The sequence below is a fragment of the Amborella trichopoda genome, chromosome 4 (assembly GCF_054954075.1).
Source record: "Amborella trichopoda isolate Santa Cruz 75 chromosome 4, AtrichopodaSantaCruz75HAP2 v2.0, whole genome shotgun sequence".
NCBI classification, from domain to species: Eukaryota; Viridiplantae; Streptophyta; class Magnoliopsida; order Amborellales; family Amborellaceae; genus Amborella; species Amborella trichopoda.
Genome location: NC_142339.1, coordinates 37,837,433 through 37,862,507, shown reverse-complemented (window position 1 = coordinate 37,862,507; position 25,075 = coordinate 37,837,433). Strand labels below are relative to the sequence as shown.

The following is a 25,075-nucleotide window of genomic DNA, read 5'->3' as shown; positions in this document are numbered from 1 at the left end:
TAGAACTTTAAATTTCATAATTGCGGGCAACAATAAATTTTCATATCATTGCAACTCTTTGTGGCACCGAAACTTCATTTTCGACATAGTTTTGAGGTGCACCTTAGTCCAATTATATAAGGTTCACACTTTATACAAACCTCACCCTTTAGATAATAGGGTTATTAAGAAAAAAAAAGTGATAAATTCTTTATTTAAATAATAAAAAAAGGCAAGAAGGGAGTGAAACGTCATTTTTTATTTAATGTGGGGGTTTAATGAGATATTTATAAGACCATGAGGTTATTTGGTATTAAACTTTTAGACGGTTTTTATGCCTTTTTTTTAAATTAATACATCGGTATTAAAAATCCACATAAATGGAGTAGATTAATGAAATACTATGGTAGCTTAACAAAACCCTACAAATTATACACGATTGTTATTCAAAGGTCACCAAGCGACATGTCCCTTCTTCTCGTCCCAAGTTCAAACGTGTTCCAATTTTCAAAAGTGTCCATATAGGAAAAATAGCGCCCCAAGGTCAATTTATATATGAAAAATTGTTTCGTACGGGTTGGACACTTCACTGCATATGCCGTCCAAAAGTATAAAACATCCAGGCAAGTAGATGTTCTTCAAATGTTTTTTTATTAGAACTATTATTTTTAGTTTTATAAATTTATTGATTTTTTTATATTCATGATTTCCGTGTTAGAAATTACATCTCTTTAAAAATTAAGTCCAAAAAATTAATCTCAAAATAAATTTACTAATAAGCCCGCATTTCCACTTATACGGGCATGACTGCATAGAAACCGGATCCTTGATATATTTCCCTCCCACTCAGGCGTTAATGTACCGCAGATATTATATCAAATACCAAGGGTACTTTGCTATTTTCAATTTTTAACTGGAAAAACAGGATGATTAAGGGGCTCATTTCCTACTGTTTAGCAGAAAATCTCACTCTTTTTTAAAGCTTAAACAAAGATTAGAGCAAGGATTTAAATAAATTAGGAGGAGTAAGGATTTAAATAAATTAGCGGTGTGATCAAATCGAACAAAAAAGGATGCTATCAATCAAAACAAATCTCGGAATTAAATCAAATTTATTAACTGTTCAGGTTGAGTAGAGAGAGAAAGAGGATCACTATTCATCTCTTCTCAACTCTCTTTACACAGACGAATCCTCACTCTTTCTCTCTACAGTCCAATCCTCACTCTCTATGCAACTCATACCGAGTACCTTAAAAATTAAAACCCTAATTTTTCTCCATCATTTCTCTCCCTTCTCCGCATTTCACCACCATTTTTTTCTTCCTAGATTGGAGGCATAGAATAAAACCTTCGATCTCTGTTTCCCCTACCTCGAATCTCTGCATCTTCCTTCCAGGTACCTCAAAACCCTATTTTGTCTCCCTTTTTCCTGTCTGGCCCCTCCATTTCGCTCCCATTCAGTGTGCATTTCTCCTAAATGGAGGCCAAACCCCTCTGATCTCGGGTTCTCTCATACTTGAGTCTCTGCAACTTGATTTTGAAACTACATTTGTGGACAGATTTTGGAACTACATTTGCGGACAGTTAGGGTATTTGGATGTTAGAGAGTAGATCTGCTTTGTAACAGGAGCAGCCATGGCCGATTCTTCTGGCACTTGTGAAGATGCCGAGGTCTCGGCCGAGCTCAACTGTAGCAGGCCCATGGTGCCTGAGCCTTCATCTGGCTCTTTCAAGAGTGAGGCCAAGGTTAGGAGGAGGACTTCGATTAGGCCAAGCTTGGAAGCTGATGAGTTTATTAACTTGCTTCATGGGTCCGATCCGGTAAAGGTCGAGCTTAATCGCCTTGAGAATGACGTTAGAGGTGATGGTTCTTTTGATCTGGCTGTTGATTTCCTTCGTCTATTAAATTCTTCTCTTGTTCTCTCTCTTATTTGGGACTTTATTTGATTGAAGAGTTTGGGATATGTTTGTATCCTTATTTTGTTTCTGTTTTTTCGCCTTTTTATCTTATTTCCAGACAAAGATAGGGAATTGGGGGAAGCGCAAGCAGAGATCAAGGCATTGAAGCTTTCAGAACGCCTGAGAGAAAAAGCAGTCGAAGAGGCAAGATTTCTATTTGGATTTTAACTATCGTTTGTTCTGGGCATTTGTATTTTTCGCTTTTGGGCAATATTATCTGAATTGTGTCATGTTATTTAATCGGAGGAGATGCAAATGTGAGTTGGTCATAGCTAATAGCTGAAACGTGGGTTGGTCATGTCTGATAGCTGCATTTTAAAAATGGTTATTTTCCTTGGGTGAGTTTCATTTCGTCATTTTAGATCATAATTTAAAAATGAAGATGTGTAAGTTTCAGATTTTTGTTATTTAATAATTTTCTCTCCCTGAAGTTTTCTTGGTTAATTACGTGATCTTGATTGGGGGTATCTTTCTATTAAGTTTTTCAGATCGTTGAGTTGAATTTAGCTATTTTATGTCTAGCTTCTTTCTATTAGATAATGACTGTTTTTGGTGATTGAGTTGCATTTCAGCTTACGGAGGAGTTATCAAAGGTGGACGAGAAGCTCAAGGCAACTGAAAATCTTCTTGAGAACAAGGTCTAAAAACTGAGAATTTTGATCATTTTTCTTCATAGTTCTAGTTCTCCAAAAGAACTAACGTTGTTGCTATTATTCAATGCAGTTGGGTTTTGTTTCTAGGCTGACAAAAGTTCTTTAATATATAATGCAGAATCTAGAGATTAAGAAATTAAATGATGAGAAGAAGGCCTCTATGGCCGCCCAATTTGCAGCTGAAGCAACTCTTAGAAGGGTTCATGCAGCTCAGAAAGATGATGACATGCCCCCAATTGAGGCCATTCTTGCTCCTCTTGAGGCAGAGCTCAAGCTTGCCCGGCAGGAGGTATCATATTCTTTCAGTTTACTATGTCAGCCAAAATTAACTGTGTGATAGTTATGTTGTTTCTTGATTTGTTTAGTTATTGTTCGGCCATCTTCCATATTATTGCTTTTGTTATGGTTGGTGTTTGATCTGTACCTTGGGTTCCATTGTTATAGGTGTTACTCAATTCTCTGAAGGTCATGCATTTTATTATGTTCCATTTTGTTTTGAATGTTTTTGAGTTCTTTTGCAGATTGCAAAGCTTCAAGATGACAACAAGGCATTGGACCGGCTTACCAAATCAAAGGAAGCAGCGTTGCTTGATGCCGAGAGGACTGTCCAGTTTGCTTTGGCCAAAGCTTCCATGGTGGACGATTTACAAAATAAGAATCAAGAGCTGATGAAACAAATTGAAATCTGCCAGGTATTCTTTGTATTGAGACAATTCATAGTAATTAAGTGTTTGTTTTCATGGTAACAAACTTCATAGAAGAAGATCACTATGATGATTCATGGTAAATCTTATGTTCTATAGATATAAGGAAAACCCATACATCATAATATGTTGCACAACTCCATAGAGAGATATATATATCGATTGCCCACTTATCTCAGGAAGAAAACAAGATCTTGGATAAAATGCATCGGCAGAAGGTTGCAGAGGTGGAGAAGCTGAGCCAGACAGTTCGTGAATTAGAGGAAGCTGTTCTTGCTGGTGGGGCTGCTGCAAATGCCGTTCGTGATTACCAACGAAAAGTTCAGGAGATGAATGTAATGAGCCCTTTCCAATTCATTGAGTTTATTGTTCTCAATTTATTTGTCGGATTTCGACATAATTTTGACAAGGCTATTGTATCTTTATTTTCATTAGGAAGAGAGGAAGACCCTGGATCGTGAACTGGCCCGTGCAAAGGTCACTGCCAATCGGGTTGCCGTTGTGGTTGCTAATGAATGGAAGGATGCAAATGATAAAGTTATGCCTGTTAAGCAATGGCTTGAAGATCGAAGGTTTATGCAGGTATGCGATTTCGCTAACTTTGTTTTAGTCTTCATGTTTTTTTGGGGTTTTTAATGGTGAAAAACTTATGTATTTGAAGAGGCTGACCTTATTGCGTATTCAACTCAAAAGTAATTATGGTGATTTTTGTTTATCTATTTGAAGAGGCTGAGCTTCTTGTGTATTTAATTCTAAAGAAATTATGGTGATTTTTGTTTATACAATATATGCTATTGTTTTTCCTAGTCTTTCTCGCTTTATGTGATATACCAACTGCTTTTGACTTCATCATGAATTCTATTTAAACAGGGAGAAATGCAACAACTTCGAGATAAATTGGCTATAGCAGAACGTACTGCAAGATATGAAGCCCAGTTGAAAGTGAGAAGTTAATTTGAACTACTTGGTTTATGTTAATTGACCTGTTAGTTGATCTATGTATGTAAATTGTTTTGGTGTTGGTGCTACTCAGGAGAAGTATCAGCTACGGCTGAAGGTATTGGAAGATAGTCTAAAAGCTTCCACAACTGGTAATGTTCGCCCCTCATCTGAAGGAAGAAGCACCAGTAATGGTCCTTCTCGCCGCCAGTCCCTTGGTGGATCTGAGAACTTCTCTAAAGTGGCTTCCAATGGCTTTCTGAGAAGATCCCCATCTACCCAGCTGAGGTCTTCAACATCTAGCAGCACAAGTATAGTCTTGAAGAATGCAAAAGGAACATCAAAGTCTTTCGATGGTGGTACCAGATCATTGGACAGGAGCAAGATAATCTCTAACGGGATAGCATTAAATGGTACCATCAGTAAGATAACTGATGGAACTAGAACTAATGACACCAGTAGTACTTGGAAGGAAGACTCAGGTGGCAAGCCAAATGAGCTTGCTAAGCATGACCCAGATGATACTGTATCGGGGTTGTTGTATGACATGCTGCAAAAAGAGGTCATTGCTTTAAGAAAAGCTAGTCATGAAAAGGACCAAAGCCTGAAAGATAAGGATGATGCAATTGAGGTTAGTTTTAATTTGCTTGTTAACTTTTTCTTGTTTTCATGATCTAATTGTTTTTGCTATTGGTTCTGGTTTAGATGTTAGCGAAAAAAGTTGATACGCTGTCCAAAGCAATGGAGGTTGAGGCAAAGAAAATGCGAAGAGAAGTAGCCGCCATGGAGAAGGAGGTAGCTGCTATGCGAATAGAGAAAGAGCATGATCAAAGAGCAAAGCGACTTGGTAGTTTCAAGGGTTCTGTAAATAGTTCACAGTTGCTTCCTGGAAGGTATGTTTTGACATCTTTATGTTACATTTTTCTGCTGAATAATTTATGAATGAATACTAATAATGTTATAATGTATACTCTTTTTGTAAGTATTGTCATATCTTACCTTTAATGTTTGTGGTCTATGACATAGAGTTTACATATTCTTTTTGGATTCTTTATGGCTCCCATATCCCAAAGAATACTTGCTTGTAGTTGAGAGCATTTTGTGAGGGGGTGAAGAAGCAGTTGAAGCAAGTGCAAAAGACCATTTTCATGGGCCCCAATTTTTTTTTTTTTGAAAAGTTAATGTATATCTCCATTTTATGTTGAAACTCTATCCATTTAAACAAGTTTCTTCTGTGATTTTTTTATGTTTCTGACAAATGGCAATGTTGTTACACCATTGAGATTATATTTTAAAAACTGTGTTTGTTGTTTGCATTTCATGAAGCTGTTAGTGCTTTCAGTTATTTGGCCTGCCATGTAATTGTACATCCCACCTGTAATTGAGTTCAAGAAGTTATATTCTAGAAACTTTCTTTTTTTGTTTTGTTTTTGTTTTTCGATGCATTTTATCTTTGTAGTGAAATGAATAACTTTGTACTCCACGGGCATTTATGTGGTCCCATGTATGCTTGTTGATGTATCTCATTCTTGGAAAATGCTGTATATCATTCTTGTAGTTTTAGCAGGTTGCAGATATGTTATTTATTGCTATTTCTAGCATCACGGATTGTCTTCATGTCTTGGAAGTTGGAGGTTTCTTGTCTTATTATGGAGTGTATAACTGAAAGGGTGCATAATCTCTTATTTACAAAGTACATATACACAAGAAGGCCCCATTTCAATAGACCAGATATTAGAACTGAAAAATGGCCCAGATTGGTCTGCTCGACTATTCATGGGAAAAAATGCCACCAAATTGCCCGCAGCTCTAAGAAAAGAGGACCCTTCTTTCTTGTTTTTCAATTTTTTCTAAATAACCGGATCCCTTATTGGAGTTGTTGTACTGCCCAAACAAGGACTCAAAAAATAAAGGGGAAACTGGGAGTGATGTTGAATGATACACAACCCTTTCTTTGGGATGCTCAAGGAATACTGGCTTCCAGCTCTTATATGCATATTTTTTTGTGTTGGAAACACGAGCAGAGCTTGACATTCTCTGTGGTGGTGTTTGGCGAAGTTAAGTCTTAATTGTATATTAATTCCCCATTCTCGGTGTATAGTGAAGATTAGCCTTCATGATATATTCAGTTGTGTTGTTGGTGCTGTCAGATTAATGTTCTTATGAGATATCAATCCCCATCTATACAAAGGAAACAAGGTTAATGTTCTTCATGATATATCGGTTCCTTCATTTTGATACATTCTGCACAATAAATGAGAAGAAATCTATGAGAATCATCAAGGGAAAAGGCTGGAATGGGTAGCGATTATCAGGATAATGGACCTTGATGGGTGTGAGTGATGTCCAGTTTTGAAAGGGTTTGGTGATGAGGGTAGCTGCAGATTCCCGTCATAGAATGTGAGGGTTTTTGACTGGGGGATAGGATTAAGCATTGTGGATGATTTTGTTGATTGCTTAATTGATTGTGTATCATTGTTGAAAAAGCGGACCGCCCAGCGCTTAGGCAGTCCAGAAGGCCTAGGCGCATCGCCCAGGCCTAGGCGGCCAAACTGGGCGGTGGTCCTTGGGTGATCGTCTAGGCGATACGGAACCCACCTAGGCGGCCGCCCAATGCCCAGCCTTGGGCGGCCGCTCAGAGCTTGCGCCCCACCCAGAGGCGGAAAAGTATTTTTTTTTTTTTCGTTTTTTTCAAGATATAAAAGTTTAGAAAGATGGGTTTTAGGTTCATTGGAAACCTAAACCCCCAAAAAACCCTTTTAGAGAGAAAGAAACCTCCAAAACACTACATTTCATTGGATCAAATCATCGAAGTGTTTATCAAAGTTTGGAGTTCGAGCAACCAAAGTACGTGCAACTTTTAGATTGCTTGTTTTATTTTGAGATGTCTTCTTCAGGAGTTAGTCGGAGTGGAGATCCGGGTTTGAAATATGGATACAGCCCGAATCTAAATGACAAAAATTGTGTTAGATGCAATTTTTGTGAAAAAAGATACAAAACGAGGCATAAACCGGTTTAAGAAACATCTTATCGGTATTAAGGGGGATGTTGCCCCTTGTAAAAATATTCCTGAAGCTATCAGAGAGGAGATTAAGCAATTTATAAGTTATGTAAAATAAAAACAAGAACAAAATCCTTGTCATAGATCTATTTCTGCTACTCCTAGAAAAAGTGATCCGGGTTGGAAGTATGGGTACTACCCAAAACCAAATGATAAAAATTGTATAAGGTGTAATTTTTGTGAAAAAGATACCAATGGGGGTATTAGCCGATTCAAAAAACACCTTGCTGGTGTTAGAGGTAATGTTGCTTTTTGTACAAAGGTTCCTAAAGCAGTTCGGAATGAGATTAGACATTTTCTGAATTTTGAAGAACCAGAAAAGGATGAAAATAAGCCTTATTCTATGGAAGTATCTTCTCTAGGTTCTAGACAGAGTGGTGATCCGAGTTGGAAGTATGGTTATATCCCGAATCCAAGTGATAAAAATCGTATTAAATGTAATTATTGTGGAAAGGATACTAATGGGGCATTTCCGATTTAAAAAACACCTTGCCGGTATTAAGGGGGATGTTGCCCTTTGTAAAAATGTTCCTGAGGCTATCGATGAGGAAATTATACAATATTTGAGTTCAGAAAAGCACAAAGAAAAGGGTAGAGCAGCCAAGTCTCCTAGGGCCTCATCTGCACAGACTAGTAAGAAGATAGAAGAAGAGGGGGAAGAGGCAGATTCAGAAAAAACAGAAGAGGACGAACGTTATATTGAAAAGAGAGATGACTCTGATGATGATGGCCTCGACTCTGATGCATATGATGAGGCTTGCCCTATTGATATTCCTTCTGATGATGATGATGATGATGACAACGACGACTGAAGACTCTTGTCTCTTGGTGCTGAGTGTTGAGTCTGTTGGCTGTTGTGTTGAGGCATGAGTGTTGACTTTTGTTATAATGTATATTTTCTAAATTTCTGTTGTGTCAAGTGTTGACTTTTATATCCTACCTACACTCGTATGGTTTTACACTATTTTAACAATATGGAGTATCAAAATTCTCTTCTCAACGTCAATCTTTTTTTTTTTTAACGTGGAATATGGTTTTACATTGGTAATAATTTGGTATGGTTTTTACTTTTTTTCAAATTTCAACTGAGAGCCGCCCAGGTTCTAGGCCCCCGTCTTGGCGCTGGGCGGCATGGACCCCCAAGGCTGCCTAGGACCCGCCTAGCATTTTTTGATACACTGTTGTGCATTGCCTAGCTTCATTGATCGTGGAGAGATTAATGTTGTGTTGTTGGGTTTGGAGGCGATTATTGGGGTGGAAGAAAGTGAATGGTATTCCTTTCACCACGTTGTGAGGTGGCAGCACTTTGGAAGGCAATTTAAATCCGAGAGTTGCCTCTTGAGGCCCTCTTTTGAGGTTGATAATGATTTTCTGTACAGAGTGGCTAAAATATCTGGAGGGTTGTGATTGGAACACTTTAATTTCTGAAAGGAGGGCTTTTATGTGTTTTTGCTCCCCAGTCTGTACACCCATCCTGAGATATAAATCAACCCAGATTTTGATTAGAAATAAGCTTTTCTAGAACGTGTGTTGATTGGTTGGAATTCTTTGTTTGCCAATAGAGGGAAACTGAGAATATTCTAATTTATAAAGTTGATGCTGTTTTCTTGATTAGATTCAGATACGTAGATTGGCTTCAATTCAAATCAGCAAAATCATGTGATCTAATTTGGCTTTGACTTCTGAGAATTACTAGTACACCAGATAGGTTCTAGATGCCTTCTTTGGATGTTGAGGAAGATTTATAGATGGTGCATTTCATGTGTTGGAAAGTGGTTTGCTCCCCCAAAACATGAGGGCCTCATTTTTATTTTTGGGGAGGGGTGGGGGTGCTGATGTGTGGCTGATGTATCCGGTTATCTTGTTGTTAAGTGTTTTTCCTATTTATTTTGTTAACATTTTTTTTGATAAATGCATGCTCTTGGTGTCATTGTTCATGTTGCGGGGTAATCTCTGTTAATTACTTGACTGTAGGAGATGAGTTATCTATACATTCATAGCGAGGCAGGTCTTTTGGCAAGATTGTGTGGTATATCGATATGGGAAGTTGGCAAAACAAAGTCAAGTAATCACATAACGACAAGTGAGCAAACACAAATTCATCAAGTTTATTGAAGTATGTGAATGTATCTTGTCACTTTTCTCTATGTAGATACCTTCGTTTAGTTTCATGCCTTAGTTAAAAAAGTTGGCTGCCTGGCCGCCAGGCTCTCAAAACGCCTAGGGCATACGCCCAGCCGCCAGGCTCTCAAAACGCCTAGGGCATATGCCCTAGGCGATCTAGCTCCTAGGTTCCAGGCTAGGTGCCCAAGGCGTCACCGGGGTGGTCCCCTCAAGGCAGCCACCTAGCCGACGCTTCGATGCCCTTCGCCGAGAGCGGAAAAAGGCCCTCGGCCAAGGGCAAAAAAGTACTTTCCCCCCTAAAAAGGGGTGAAAGGGTTTTGGGGGGCATTCTAGCCCCAAACCCTGATGCACCTAGTGTGGCCTAAAAAATGGGAAAAAAAGAGAGCATAAGCCCTCTTAAAAAATAAAAAAATAGCTATCACCTATAAAAACGGTTAAGGGCTTAAGGCCTTTTCTCTCACTCACAAGGCCCATATGCTCTTGCTCTCTACGTATGAGTAGTAGAAGAAAATGAAGATGGCCTCCAATTGTTCGCTGCAAGGACTCATGGACCCATATGCTCTTGTTCTACATATAAGAAGAAAAATAATATGATGACCTTCAAGTGGTTCGATGTGAACCCCCCCGGCCATAGACTCATATCCTATCTCTTTCTACATGTAAAAAGAAGAAACATGTCCTCCAAGTGTTTGATGCAAGACATTTCTCTCACACATACAGGCCCATATGCTCTCTCTTATATATATATACATGTGTGCCAGCCTAGGCGCATGCATTTTTAATTTTTTTTAACATTGTTTCATGTGGTCTCTTTCTCTCTCTCTTGAGAAATATCATGCTGTGTGGTGAGAAATTCAAGGGTGCAATATCCCTAAGAACAATATCTGTCGGATTAGCATTGATAGACTCATGGGAGTTTTCCTCATGCGAGTTTTCACTTCCATAAATTCTAAACCAATGATTTAAACTTGGTGAATCCTACTCAGACTCCCATGCATACTTGGACCTGCTAGGGTGTTGGGCGCCATTGGAAAACCTTGGGAATTGGCGTAGTTTCTCCAGTTCTCAATTAATAGACTTGGCTGAATCTTGTTGGGACTTGGTTGAGTCAAAATGGCTGACTCGTTCTCGGTGCTTGCATGGTTCCATGCCAAAGTCCGAGTTTTAAATCTTTTAAACTTATTTTTTGTGGGGTAGAATTGGGTCATTGAATTCGAGTTTGGCTATAACATGTTGATCTTTATGCAACCTTTGGTTTTATTAAAGAAGTTATTGGAAGTGTCCTAAGATTTTTTTTCCTCTATTTATTATTATGAGTTAATTCTATTGTTTATAAATTTTTGCATTAGCGATAAAAGAAGAGGCTGTTTCTTCTCTTTGCTAAATTATAAAAAGTTATTTCTTCTATTTCATGCCTACAAAATTGTGTGTCGTTCTTTAGCTTAACAAGTAAAAGTGTCGTATGAGCTACCTAGGACCATTGCGGTGTCACAGAGTAAGCTTGATACAAGAAGTTCGGGCATTATAATAAGATTATAAGATTATGGAATCTCTAGATTACTGTGTCACATGGCTATTAATTGTTTCATGCTTAATGTGATTGTGGTACTAATTTGACCTTTTAGGATGACCCTTCTCCTCCATTCATTGACTTTTATCATTATGTTCTAGGTGGGCTAATTTGTTTGCTTAGGAACATTGGGTAAATATTTGTTTAATTATAAGGTCTTTTGCAAATTGCCAGAGGCTTTGGTGTTGGCAATGCCTATAGGGAGACAAATGATGTGTTGATTCCCCTCTTTCAAGAGTTTTTACAAGTGGCATATGCTTCCTCTGCAAAGTGGTGTATGGCCTATTTTTGTACTTCCTCTTTATCATTGGAATGATTGCCCTGCTAAGATTACATGCATTGGTAGTGGCTTTGATGTGGCAGGTGTTCTTTTGAGTATCTCTCATCTCCAGTAGGGCTATGATGCTGTTATAGTTTTACGATGTTTCCCTAGATTATGCATGTAGCTTGTGGTTCAGTTGCTCTTCTATGGGGTTGCAATGTACGATCACTTAGATGAATAGTTTTGAATTGGAATGGTGGTGGTGGGGGCTTAATTGGGGAGCTCAGCTTGCAGGGTAGAAGTATGGTGGAATCTCTAATAGCTTCTCTTTGTTGGAGTTAGCCCCACAAGAGTTTTGGACCAAGTGAATGATGTGAATGAATGCTAGCTACTTAGAAAAGCATTTTCTATCATCTGGGATTGGTCACATGCCAATGAAGGCTACTTTCAAAACTCCTAGGATATACACTGGGGTATTCCATCTCAGGTGGCACTTTTGAATGGGAACATGTTCTTGAGAAGTCTTTCTACTAGCCCCTTTCTCCTGTGGTAGCCTCCATTGCAGAACATACAAAATGCTCCACGAGGTAAATTTTGGATTTTAAAGAAGAGGCTAGTCTAGGGTTCACTCTAAACCAAATTTAAAAGAGAACTCGAGCATCAAAATCTTCAAATAATTTTTTTTTGTATTAGATATTTAACATTTTACTATATTGTATGAGCGTTCCCATGATGTTCCCTAATTAGGGAGATTTTCACGAACAATGATTCCCTGCTCCTGATTTGCTCTTGCTTTACGATCCCCTTCCCTCTTCCAACAACCATGGCTCTTGGCATGCTTTATGCGACAGTCAGTGTGTTAAGTTGGAGTGCGCTGGAAAGAGTTTTTGTGGAGTGACAATTGCGGGGCCACATGCTTCCAGATGGTTAGTGTTCTGTCCTGAGAAGATGGGAGGATGCGAGGTTTGGAAATCGGATTTGGGTTAATGGGGCATTATAGTAAGTCCTTGTCACGCAAAATGTCATTGATTCTTTGAGGAGGCTGGCTGATGTTTTGTGGAAATGTTGATTAGTGGGTAATATGATACCAAAGAATGCGGATGGTGAGTTAAGGCACTGCAGTATCGTTTGTGCTTGTGTTTTTTCTTCTTAGAGATGTTGGGAGGTAAAGTGATCAGATCTCATATTAATTAGGACACCTTAGGGTTTTTATATGCATTCTCCATAGTGGAATCTCTCATCTCAGGTGCAAATTCCGCTTTGGAATCTTGATTTGGTGATTCCTTCAAGGATCTTCATGAAATCCGTTTCTATGAAGTTAGGGATCTCGATTCCACACTTATTGGATCTCAATCCAGATTCCACAACATTAAATACCGTGGTCCAAGGTGCATGAAACTGCAATTCGATCAACATGGAATCTAGCTTCTTCCTTTATAGAATCTCGTTCCAATACTTTTTTTTTGGAATCTAGATTTGGCAGCATTAAATTCTACAGTTTGATCGTGCTATAAATTTGGCGACTACTTGTTAAAGATAATCGGGAAAGAGATTAGGGTTCGATTCGGAATTGAAGGTAGAGCATCACAAAGACAAACAAAATCTCATTTTCAAATATATATATATATATATATATATATATATATATATATATATATATATATATATATATGTATATATATAAATATATATATCAAAATGAAATCTCATTTTCAGTTATACATAAGATAATATTTGTAATTTTTGAAAACAGAATCATAAACTCCCTAGTGGACTAGTGAACATTCTGTTATTTCAAATTTATTATTATTTAATATATGATTGGTGTCTTAAAACTCTATGAGTATCTACTATACTTTAACATCATTCCTAAATTTTGAGAACCTAAAACATATATCTTGTTTCTTAAAATTTCATTATTAACAAATCAAGTATTTTTGTTGGGGAACCGTATTAAGGCTACTTGATCTTGATTCCAACACTAGTGGGGAACCATAGTGAGGCTACTTAACACATCGGATTCAATAACAGGGAAACCTTTGTTCGGGTCTTTAGGACCATTGAGGATCTTGATTCCAATACTTGGGGACCATAGCTAAGCATACACAATGCATCATTTTGAATACTAAGGCATTCTTGCTTAAGTTTACTCCAGAACCTCGAACCTTTTGCCCTATGAAACTCGTTTCTTGTTGATTTTTGTTGCATTTCTAAGTTGTTTGGTGTGCGATCCCATTGTTTGGTGTGCGATCCCATAAATGTAGGAATCTTGATTCCAATTATGTTGAAACTTGGTTCCAAAGAGGTCTGAATCTCAAATGCGAACAAGTTGGTGCATAATTCCAAAGAGGAAGGAATTTCAATTCCATTTGGGTTGAAATTGATTCCCATGAAGTAGGAATCTCGATTCTTACAATTCACATTGTACAAAGGCCATTTCAACAATAGTGATCTTCTAGCCGCTTGCAATTCCATGCTTCTGATTCTTAAATTTATTCTGAATCTCATATGTTTCCAACAATTGTGATTCTCCCGCAATATTGGGGATATATTGACAAGATTGAAAATGATATTGTTACCATTATATTCTTGAGGACGTTACTGGTAATATTTACCTTCATTGAAGTGTTTTTTATCGATAAAAGATATGATACCAACAACATTAACGGTTTTCTAAACAAGGCAAAGTGGTGAATTAAAAGACGCATTACGATACTGATAAACTTCCTGTGTACCATTATATTTGTGGCAAGAACATGTTTTTGAAGCATTACTTATACCTCACATAAGTTTAAACTGTTCTGATAAGACCTCATTTAAGCTTTCATATTTCTAAATTATGCTTTCAAGTTTCATGTGACACCCTCAGATGGTTTGGACCTAACATGCAATCTCATAACATGGCTCTAACATTAGTACTTGCAGGGACTATAGGAATCTGTTCTTATTTATCATATTTAGACTTGCTAGTAAATTTTACATTCCAAATACAACCTAATGGCCATTATTGATATTAATAATTTTGTTCATCAAAGGTATGTGTCTATTTACTTTTAGAAGGTAAGAAAAAGTAATTGTCATTATATTTAAGAATTTGAATAATTTCAAAATTGATCTTCTTGATACCAAATGACATACCGCCTTCATGCATGAGAAGTTAATTTTCATATTTAACAGCACAAGGTCAATCTTGACATATTCGACAACCAGTGTAAAAAATAATGCAAAACAAAACAGATGATCGAAATTACTGCGACCCTTTTTGGTGAGTGCTGTAGGGTATTTGAGTCCATTTTTTTTGTGAGCCTCGGCTACTACCCCCTAAAGTTCAGGCCTGTACAATGCATATGCTAGGGATTAAGATTCCCAAATGTTAGGGATCTCAAACCCAACCTTTTGGGATTCTGTTCACGACCTTTTGGGATTTGAATTTCAACCTTTTGGTGATGTAGCTCCCAACCTTAAAGAGTATATTATATTTTGGATAATATTATTCTGTTAGCTATTTGGTGCGTATCTTGTACTATGTATAATATTATTTAATTATTTATTTTTTCAGTGATTTCCGGCTATTTGTTGCTAAAAATATGCGATTTCAGCAAACCCATTTGAATAAAGTAAAAATCACTTACCAAAAGGATGAACTTGTATATAAAACTGCCTATTAGTTTATCTCAGATAATTTTAGTACGGACATTGCCAAACAATAGATAGTTCAGTATTACGATTAGTTTTATTATAATGAATTATTAGTGATGATGAGTGCATCCAAACAGGCCTATAGTCTAGGAATATATATTCTTTAAAGTGGAGATGTCTTTATTCATGGCTAACAAGCGATGCTATTGTCATCATCATCAGAGCTTTATCCCAACTATTTGGATTGGCTACATGAATCATAATCTAGATTCAGGATTCTGGAAAGTTTTGGCAAAGTTTTATGTTGGCTGCCTACCTAGCACAACCCACCTCTTTACTTGGGCTTGGCATGGGTTAAGGGAAAGTTTAAGGTCCTCAACCTTCTTGGACCAATGCCACTGTATTAAATATAGGGAAAATTGTAGATACCCCCCAAAAGTAGATTTTCTAGACAACATCCTCCAACTAAATTTTTTTCGCAACTTTTACCCCAAAATCAAGTTTTATAGCAAATACCTCCCAAGTCAAAAAAGTTATAAGTTTTGGACAAAAATACCCTTTAGTAAAAAAATCACATTTCTCAACGTGATTTGCCTACGGTCTGACGCTCTAACCAAAGTGTCTCGGTCCGGCGCTCTAAACAAAGGGTGTGGCTTGATCTGTCTTCACATGGTTCAGCATTTTCCGTACTCGATCCGGTACTTTGGCTTTTGTTTCTTTTGTGGTTTGGCAATCTCATGATGGGCTCCGGCAGGTGAAGAGTAGTCTGACAAAAGGTTCCCTCGGTGTCCGACAATTTTTGTTTCCTGTCCGGCACTATTATAAATGGCATTTTCACCCAAAAATTTATGACTTTTTGCCTTGGGGGGTATTTGCTATAAAACTTGGTTTTGAGGTAAACATTGCAATAAAACGTTTGGTTGGAGGGAGGTTGTCTAGAAAGTCTACTTTTGGGGGGTATTTGCAATTTTCCGTTAAATATATAAGTGCTTTGCATGGTGGCTATAAATAAAGAAATTATTAGTTGGTCGTGATCTTGGCCTTTAAGGTGGGGTTCGAGATCCCTAATAATGGGGATCAAGATCCCTAATATTGGGAATCTAGTTCCCAAAATTTAAAAATCTAAATCCCTTGAAGATCCCTTTGCTGCAGCCTTGGATTGAGATTTCGGAGCAGGATCCTAGCAATTATGGTTTGGAATACACCATAGTAAATTATAATAAGATAATATAAGATTCAATGATTTGATAATTTTTGCTGTAAATTTAGATGGCACTCATCAATTTCCAAGTTTTATTAAAAATGAGAATTTTTATACACAACAATTTTATACACAACATGGAGTCACAAATAATCAAAGACAAGGAGTAAAAGACAAATACGTAGTTTGTTACTCTAAAAGTCTAGAGAGTAGTGATGTAATTATCATTTGAGCCTTATCCCAACTATATGTGGTCGGCTACATGAGTGTTGTTCCATCATTCCACTCTATCAAAGGCTATACTCCCAGGCAGATCATAAGTCACCATATCTTTTGCTACTACTTCCATCCATGTCCTTTGGGGCCTTCCCCTTGCCCTTTTATAGCCTTCCACTTGAACCAAATCACTCCTCCTAACCGGTATTGTTATAAGTCGACACTGCACATGACTAGATTACCAAAGTCTACTTTCCCTCATTTTATCACCTATTGGAGCTACCCCTAACTTTCAGGAAATATATTCATTCCGAATTTTATCCTTGTCTTGCTACTCATCCATCTCAACATCCTCATCTCAGCTACACTCATTCTATGGATATGTTGTTCCTTGACTTTTCAACATTTCGTTCAATAAAGCGTGGCTTGTCTTATAGCGGTCCAATAAAAATTCCCTTTCAGTTTCATTAGCATGCGATGATCACATAAGACTCCAGAAAATAGTTACTCTAACCTTGTAGGCAAGGTCACGGAACCGGTTCAAATCTTGATCCCCAGATTCTAGCTATGGATCTTGTTTGTTGTTTCTAGCAAGCTTGAACTGTGGTTCTCAACTGTAATATGCAGTGCATACGAAGTTTTCATTATTTAATGCTGATTCAGGTTTGTGCCCAATCGTAATGTGAGCGTAAAAATCGTTAACGATCCCTTATAACTCGCTCTTGTGATTCATACATCCTGGAATTGAGATTCCCAATGACAAAGATTGAGCTCCCTTGATATAGGATCGTATGGATGACGATCTTAACCACAATGACCTTCCAACAATCCATAGTTCAGAGGACCCAAACCAGCTCCCATTTTCGAGAACGCACCCGAACCCGAACTATGTTCCAAAAGCACATCTCTACTTCATCCACCCAGCTCTATTTCTATGAGAAATATCTACCTCAATCTCTTATTTCTAATGGATTATTGACCCAGGATATTGAAAATAATATCTTTTAGGTACTTTTTGGTCCAATCTTAAGTAATTCCTCATCTCTACTCCTCTTAGTACTAAGTTGCATTCCATATATTTTGTCTTAGTCCAGTTAATTTTAAAACCTTTCGATTCGAAAGCATCACTGCAAAGTTCTAACTTTGCATTTGTGCTATATCTAGTCATCAATCAAAACTCTGTCATCCACAAACAACATACACTATAGGGCCTCATCCTGTAGATGCCTAGTTTACTTGTCTATAACCAAAGCAAAGAGATATGGGCTCAATGCTGATCATTGATATAGGCCTACTTTTATTGAAAACTCACTTGTATCTTGACCGGTTGTCCTCACATTAGTTAGCTCTCCCTTGTACATATTACTTACTGTGTTAATATATTTTCTTGAGAACTCTTTGTTTTCCAGCGCCCACCAAACTCTAGGTACCTTATTGTATGCTTTCTCTAAATCAATAAAAACCATGTGGAGGTCTTTTTTCTTCTCTATAAAATTCTCAATCAATTGCCTAAGTAGGGAAATAGCCTCAATGGTTGACCTCCCTAGCATGGATCCGAACTGATTTTTTGGTACACTTGTTTCATGTCTTCGTCGTTGTTGAGTCACTTTCTTTTGCAATTTCATAGTGTGGCTTATAAGTTTGATATCTCGATAGTTTGTACAACTTTGCATGTCTCATTTCTTCTTGTAAATAGGTACCATAATACTTTTACTTCCATTCATCTACCATTTTGTTTGTTCGCAAAATCCTGTTGAACAACCTTTGGTAAACCAGAAAGCCAATCTCTCCCATGCACTTCAAAACCTATATTGGTATACCATTTGGTCCTAAAACCTTTCCTGTCATCATCTTTCTCAAAGCTTCTTTCACTTCAATATATCATAATCCCACGAAAGTATCTGTTTGTCCCCATATATGTCAATGGTTCCATTAACATTGAGCTCCTAGAGTGGTCGTCATTTAGCGATTTCTAAAAATAAATTCTCCACCTTTCATTGACCTTGGCATCCTTCACCAATACCCTCTGATCCTCACTCGTAATGCATTTAATATGATCTAAGTCCCTACCCTTCCTCTCTCATGTTTGTTAGTTTGGAGACATCTTTTTGACCTTCTCTTGTCCCCAATTTATTGTATAAATTATCAATTTTGTATTCCTTGGACTAGTCCATCCATGTCCTCCTAGAATTATCTTTTAATTCTATCCCTATTCCTACCGTTGGCCCATAAGCACCAATTACATTTTCTCCTCTCCTAGCACAAGTTTAATTAATAAGAGAGTATCACCTACTTTCTTAACATTTGTTACATTATCCTTTAAACCTTTGTCCACCATTATACCTGTGTCATTTCTATTATTATCCTTTGATCATTTACGTTTCTACTTAGTTTCCTATAAATAAGCTATGTTAATTCTCCTTCGTCTCATTGTATCCACTAACTCCATACTCTTACTTGATAGAGTCCCTAGATTCCATGTAGCCAAACAAATCTAGACTATAATGCCAAAAAAAAGAAAAGGGAGGGACCCTAAATCTGAGCATTGATCTACCACCAATATAAATTAGTTTAATACTCAAATTAAGTGTACCATCATAAAGTGCAATACAATGAAATAATAATATAATAAGGGCATGCTTGGATGTACTCTTTATCATTGATAATTCATTGTTTCAATAAAATTAATCCTTATAATGGGATATCTGTTTGTTGTCCATTGTAAAGTTTTTTGAGATAAAACTTATTGGCAGTTTTAAATGTAACTTTTTTCTTTTTGAAAGATTGTTTTTACTTTATTCAAAGTAATTTGCTGAATATCACATGTTCTTCGTGAGATAGAGCTAAAAATAACTGCAAATCACTGAAAAGTTAAATATTTAAATAATATTATGTACAATACAAGATCACTACCAAGCAGCTAATGAAATGACTTTATCCAGAGCGTATTGATTTCAGATAAGATAATATATTGCTGATAAAATCAATTGTCTTCCAAACTGGTCCTTAAGGGTACAATCGTGGAGTACAATATGATGGAATATATTTGGAAGATTATATACTGCTTTGAGCCTATGGCTATAGGAAACTATCTTGGCTCTAGCTTGTTCGAGTTCTTATCATTAGGTTTAACCAAAAATTTCCTTGTGCGTCCTTTTATAGAGCAAGTTAAGATAACAAAGCTACATAACAAATAAGGACCTGTTTGTGTGACAATTAATCTTATCAGGGGTAGACTATCTTAGTTGAAACTAATATGCTTTGCATATTATTATTTTATTAGTTGTTTGACACATAACTTGTAGTATTTATAATATAGTTTAATTATTTAACATTTTGGTGATTTTCATTTTTTGTTATTTTTGGCTAAAAACATGGATTTTCAGTAAATTACTTGGAATAAAGTAAAAACCGTTACGAAAAGATAAATTTATATGTGAACTGTGTATAAGTTTATCTCAGATAATTTTATGGGGGACATTGTCAAACTACATATAATTAATTAGCATGATTAATTTTATTGAATAGTGAATTAACAATGATAACGAGTACATCCAAACAAGCCTGAAGGTCACAAAGATGGATCACCTAGTTGTATTATGTAGTGGAGAGATAATTATTGGTTCTTAATTTTTTTTTTGAATATGTTGACTTTAATTATTGGTGCTGATTTTCAATTTACAAATTACAATTACAAAATTAAATGAGAGTATACCTCCTTCAACGCCTTAATTTGTCTCCTCGTTCCATTCCTATCTTCAAATATAATAATTCACGCCTTAATGATCTCAAAGTGCTGGCTTTGACCCCAGTTGATAGTGGTATGCCTGATTAAAGTAGAAACCTGAATAAATTGATGTATGATACATGACCATAGATTAGTTATGGAATAAAAAGGCCCCCAAAACGCATATAAGTCACAAATTCACAAGTTTAAGATATAAGAATATATTAAAATTTGAAAGTTATCTGTTGCATGGACTGGACGATGCAGTCTGCTGCTCTATTTGTCATTGATGATGTCACAAACTTCCTCGAGAGTACTTGGAATTTGGCTTTTAAGCCTTTGTTGTGTGGTCCATTGCTTCATATAAGAATCTCATGACAGATTGTACATCGTAATTAACCATCTTTAGTACCACTACAAGTGGAGTTGTGGCATTGACACTTTGCTCGCACATATCCCAAAACGCAAGGTTTCAAAAACGCTAGGCGGTTGGTCTGGCGCTCAGCGCCCAACACCTACGCAGGTGCCCTGACCCTTGTAGTGAAAATTATGCAAATATATGAATATATGTGCTGCCCAAAAGCACATATTTGAATATGTTTATGTTAACTTTGCGCCAGGCGGACCCCAACGGCTTAGGCAGGCACCTAGCAGCCTAGGCAAGCGCCTATAGGGATGGCAATGAGTTGGGTCAGGTCTCGGGACCTGGACCCTAAAAGATATTATGGGACTCAAATGTGGCCTCGGACTCCGACCCAAAGTCACCTAGAACCGGACCCAAACCTGAAAATATAATGTGGGACCCAGACTCAGACCCAGACCCGGACCCGGACCCAGACTCGACCGGACCTGATCGACCCAACCCAAAAATCGAAATATCTTTATATTTAAATATATTAAAATATATTTTACAAATTTGTTAAATATTAACATGCATTATTTAAATATTATAACTAAAAATATATAGTTGTAAAAATATATAGTTGTATTTCTTTAAATATTATATAAATATCATATGTTTAATATTATTTAAATATCAACACTAATCGCGTCGGGTCTACATGGATCCAGACTTGGACCTGACCTACCGGGTCCAATTTTTGGACCCATACCTGGACTCGGGTTGGGTCCGTGTCCATTGCTGCCCCTAGGTGCCTTTGCATATATTATGCATAAAAAAACACATGATCATGTGTTGGAATATTGACAAATGGTATAACATTAAATAATTAATCTCCTATGGGTATTTTGATAAAGTTCCATCTTGGAGATCATAGGTGGGGAGCTATACGTGTTAAACACATGAGATTGCCCAAATGGCATGGTTTGTCAAAATATTGTAGGAAATTTATCTAGTTATCCACAAGATATGAACATTGAACAATTTAATGTCTTATCCATATCTTGTGTTTTTAATTTCAAACTACCCATAAAAAAACACATGATCATGTGTTGGAGTAGTGACAAATGATAGAATGTCAAGTAATTCATCTCCTATGGGTATTTTGATAAATTTTCCAAAACCTATTATTAGTTGAGAAGAAAATCTGATGTATCATACATCTAGTTGAGAAAAGATTTTAGAGCATATTGCTAGGAACTTGGAGGCACCTTCTACTGAAACAGAGGTTCTCAAAGCTATCAAAGAGTTGGGGAAAGAAAAAGCTACCGGACCCGATCGCTTCCAGATTTCTATCATTCACCAGTTATGGGTGTCGTGGGCCCGGATGTGATTATGCTCTTTTTAGAATTTCACCAAAGAGTCACATGAATGCAACCTTCATTGTCCGTAATCCCAAACCTCGAAGGTCTTAAAGAGAAACAATTTCAGATCCAATCAATACCTCTTACCTGAACCTGATAGGTGCAAAGGTTCTTGCCTCGAGATTGTAGTGAGTTGTTAGCCAGATCATATATGCTCGTCAAGCTGCCTTTCTTCCCGATGAATGGATCAAGCATGCTGCTTTGATCCCTCATGAGTGTAGTGATGACATTCTCAGCTCTCGAGTGTAATATGTAAGCTCGACTTTCAAAGAGCCGATGGTTATGTCTATTTGGAAATTGTAGATCAGGTCCTCCATTTGATGGTTGTTGGGGCAAATGGCTTGATTGGATTAACGGTGTATCACCTCACCCACTTTTCCACCCTCTTGAATGACAACCCTTTTGGCTTTCTTCAAGACGTCCTGACATGTTCAACAAGGATACCTCCTTCCCCCTTGTTGTTTATCGTTACTGAAACTTTCTTAAATGTAACTATGAATCAATATTCTAGTGGTCGCCGTCCAATCCAACTGATTGGTGCCAAAATGAGGAGGTGTGCATATGTAGGCATACTATTCTAGGTAGGTGTGAAATTTTTGTAATGGACCCGCATGAGTAATTTTTCACAGTGAATCTTTGCTTAAGTAATTGTCTTTGTCAGGGTGTGTAATGAAGTTTTCGTTAACAACTCAAAGGCTAAGATGAAATATATGTCTATACTGTTAGTGGTGCATTATTACCTGAATAAAAGTACATAAGGGGTGTTGAGAGAGTTTATTAATGTCACATATGTAAGAGTCAGATAGATCACAATGTTCTCCTAGGAATTTGAAGAGAATGGGAGTCCACGAAAGTCCCCAATGATTGTATCACAATGAGAGAGAGAGAGAGAGAGAGAGAGAGAGAGAGAGAGAAAGAGAGAGAGAGAGAGAGAGAAAGAGAGAGCTGAGATCAAAGACACGAAGCTCCTTTCATTGCGGATGACTCATGTAGACTATATTGGTTTTTAAGTAACATTACTTGTATGAAATCATACTCTGATGACAAGAAAAAATTCAAAGATTTCAAACATTGATACTTGGGTTTGTGAATTTGGATAAAGTTAAACATATTGTTCATTGGAATTCGCTCCTAAATTACAATATAGGGAAAAGTGAACTTTAGGAATCTTGTTCCTATGCACAACTGAACGTGATCCCATTTATTAAGAAACACGCTCCAATGCAGATGAGAAACACACCCTTGTGCAGATATGGAACATGCTCCCTGAAGCTAGGGATCTCAATCCCTTTATATGACCATGTGTGGATCTCATTCCTCCTACCACAGAATTTCAAGCTGACCTTGTTTGTGATCTTGATTTTGGATCTCTTGTTGCTCCCATTCTGGGTAACTATGTTGTTGACTCCGTCTCTCTTAACTGTGTCCCTCTTAACTACATCTCTCCCACTCTCTCTCTACCCCTTTCTCTGTAAAACTCCATCTGCTCTTAACTCTCTCTCCCCCTATTTCCCCCTTCTTTCTCTCTCTAAAACTGCCCTCATGAAGAGCTTCTTCATGAAATTCCCTCTGTGAGCTCGAGCCATTATTATTCGCCTTGTGTACCAGTCACCAAGAAATTAGGGATTTCAAACCAACCATCCTCAAGAAACTAGGGATTTGTGAATTTGAGAACTCTCCATCCATCATCAAAGATATATTTCGTGATTTGTGGTTGCGAAGCCCATATTTTTCTTCTCTTCCTCTTTTACCCTCTCTTTCCTCTATTCAAAAGTTATTGTCATATAAATCTCAAGTTAGTTTGGTTTATTTTCATTTTTGATTTCTACTTGTTAAGTTGATGTTCTCATATTCTGAATCCCAATTTCCTGTTTGGTTTTTATGGTTGGTTTGATGAATGCTTTTTTCTGTGTTGTCATAATATGGAGTTTTATTGTTCGTGCCCATGTTTCCAGTTTATTGACGTCAAGAGATGTTTGTCATCCTTTAAACTTTGTTTGCATTCCTAAGCTGCATACTTCATTTTTCTCATGTGTAGGCATCCTTATATGAGAGGGATTACTCCGTTGAGCCCTTGTAGAAGTTCTGTAGAATTGCTTAGTATTTCCCTGCTTTGTCTTTACTGAATAGCATCTTAATTTCTTGGCTGACTCCTAGATGGTTGTGTTTTATGTTACTCCTATGAACTATGGGTAGCCACTTGTTGCTAACTAGAGATTTTCTTGTTTATTATTCTTTGAGGAACCCTGATGAATATAGAAATGTAAGAAATTGAATGTGCATATCATTTTAGGATCTAAACTTGATATGATGCTTCTTTTCATTCACGAACTAGAAATTTATGTATTTTGGATGAGCTCGAATTCGGATGTTTAATACATGTATTATGATTCAAATAAATTGAGCATTCTAATTATTAATGGAGAGCATTCAAATCAAAGACCAGACACTCTTTAATGTAGCTTAAGCACTTAAATATGGAATGAGTTAATGTTGAAAATTGTGAGTTTACATTTCACTCTTTTTCACTGGTAATGTTAGTGTACATGGGAATTTTATTGGTTCTTTTTTTTCTGGTTCTTTGTGTGTACCATAAAATGCACATAGAAATAGGAATTTCTTATGCTTGTCCCAATTATATGTAGAACACAATAGGAATGGGAATAACCGTTTAATTTATTGCATATGTGGTGGTCAATTCTGCACAAGTGTTAATGGCACCATTGACCATATCGGTGGCCAGGCATTTATATTTCTTACTATTTGTAGCACAAAATTGGAATGAAGAAGCACGTAGTAGATTGATTCTCTGTTAACATGCAGGTTGTTTCACTAAGTTATTTCGTCCTGAGAAATAATAGATTCCTATAACCCGATTTATTGATAGTGACATGGAGAGATTGTTGAGTGCCTATGAAGATTTATAGTTGTCTGTGTATGTGATGGCAATGAGCATATGAGTGAAAGTTCCACAGTCCGTCCTACCACAATCTATATGTCACATATGCCCATTTCATTTGAATTTCTGTATATATTTGTCGCATATGCCCATTTCATTTAAATTTCTGTATTCGTATGTGATATTAAAATACTTATTTGAATCTCACTGTACGGATTCCTGCCACCCTACTCTAGTTCTCTTGAATATACTAATGAACAAAGCACTGGACCATGTTTGCTTAGTTTGTGGAAGCATGCTTTTACTTGGGAAGGGCAAGAGTTTCCTTCTTTTGATGATTTCAGGAAGCTCTTAGCAAGTTTGTCATTCCAAAACATT

General features: G+C 37.0%; 1 protein-coding gene across 2 annotated transcripts in view; it reads left to right on the top strand.

Annotated features, from left to right (window-relative positions):
• Positions 1–1,187: 1,187 nt before the first annotated feature.
• Positions 1,188–25,075, top strand: part of LOC18423815 (microtubule-associated protein 70-2) — a 31,295-nt gene continuing 7,407 nt past the window's right edge. For both annotated transcript variants that reach the window (XR_016054432.1, XM_011629785.3), the window contains exons 1-10: positions 1,188–1,840; positions 1,997–2,082; positions 2,511–2,576; positions 2,710–2,880; positions 3,113–3,283; positions 3,475–3,630; positions 3,731–3,877; positions 4,166–4,237; positions 4,329–4,865; positions 4,940–5,127. Coding sequence is in view for 1 of the 2 variants with exons in the window: in XM_011629785.3 (XP_011628087.1) it covers positions 1,615–1,840; positions 1,997–2,082; positions 2,511–2,576; positions 2,710–2,880; positions 3,113–3,283; positions 3,475–3,630; positions 3,731–3,877; positions 4,166–4,237; positions 4,329–4,865; positions 4,940–5,127 (1,820 nt within the window). In the remaining variant the exon portion in view is untranslated. The remainder of the gene's footprint in view (positions 1,841–1,996; positions 2,083–2,510; positions 2,577–2,709; positions 2,881–3,112; positions 3,284–3,474; positions 3,631–3,730; positions 3,878–4,165; positions 4,238–4,328; positions 4,866–4,939; positions 5,128–25,075) is intronic.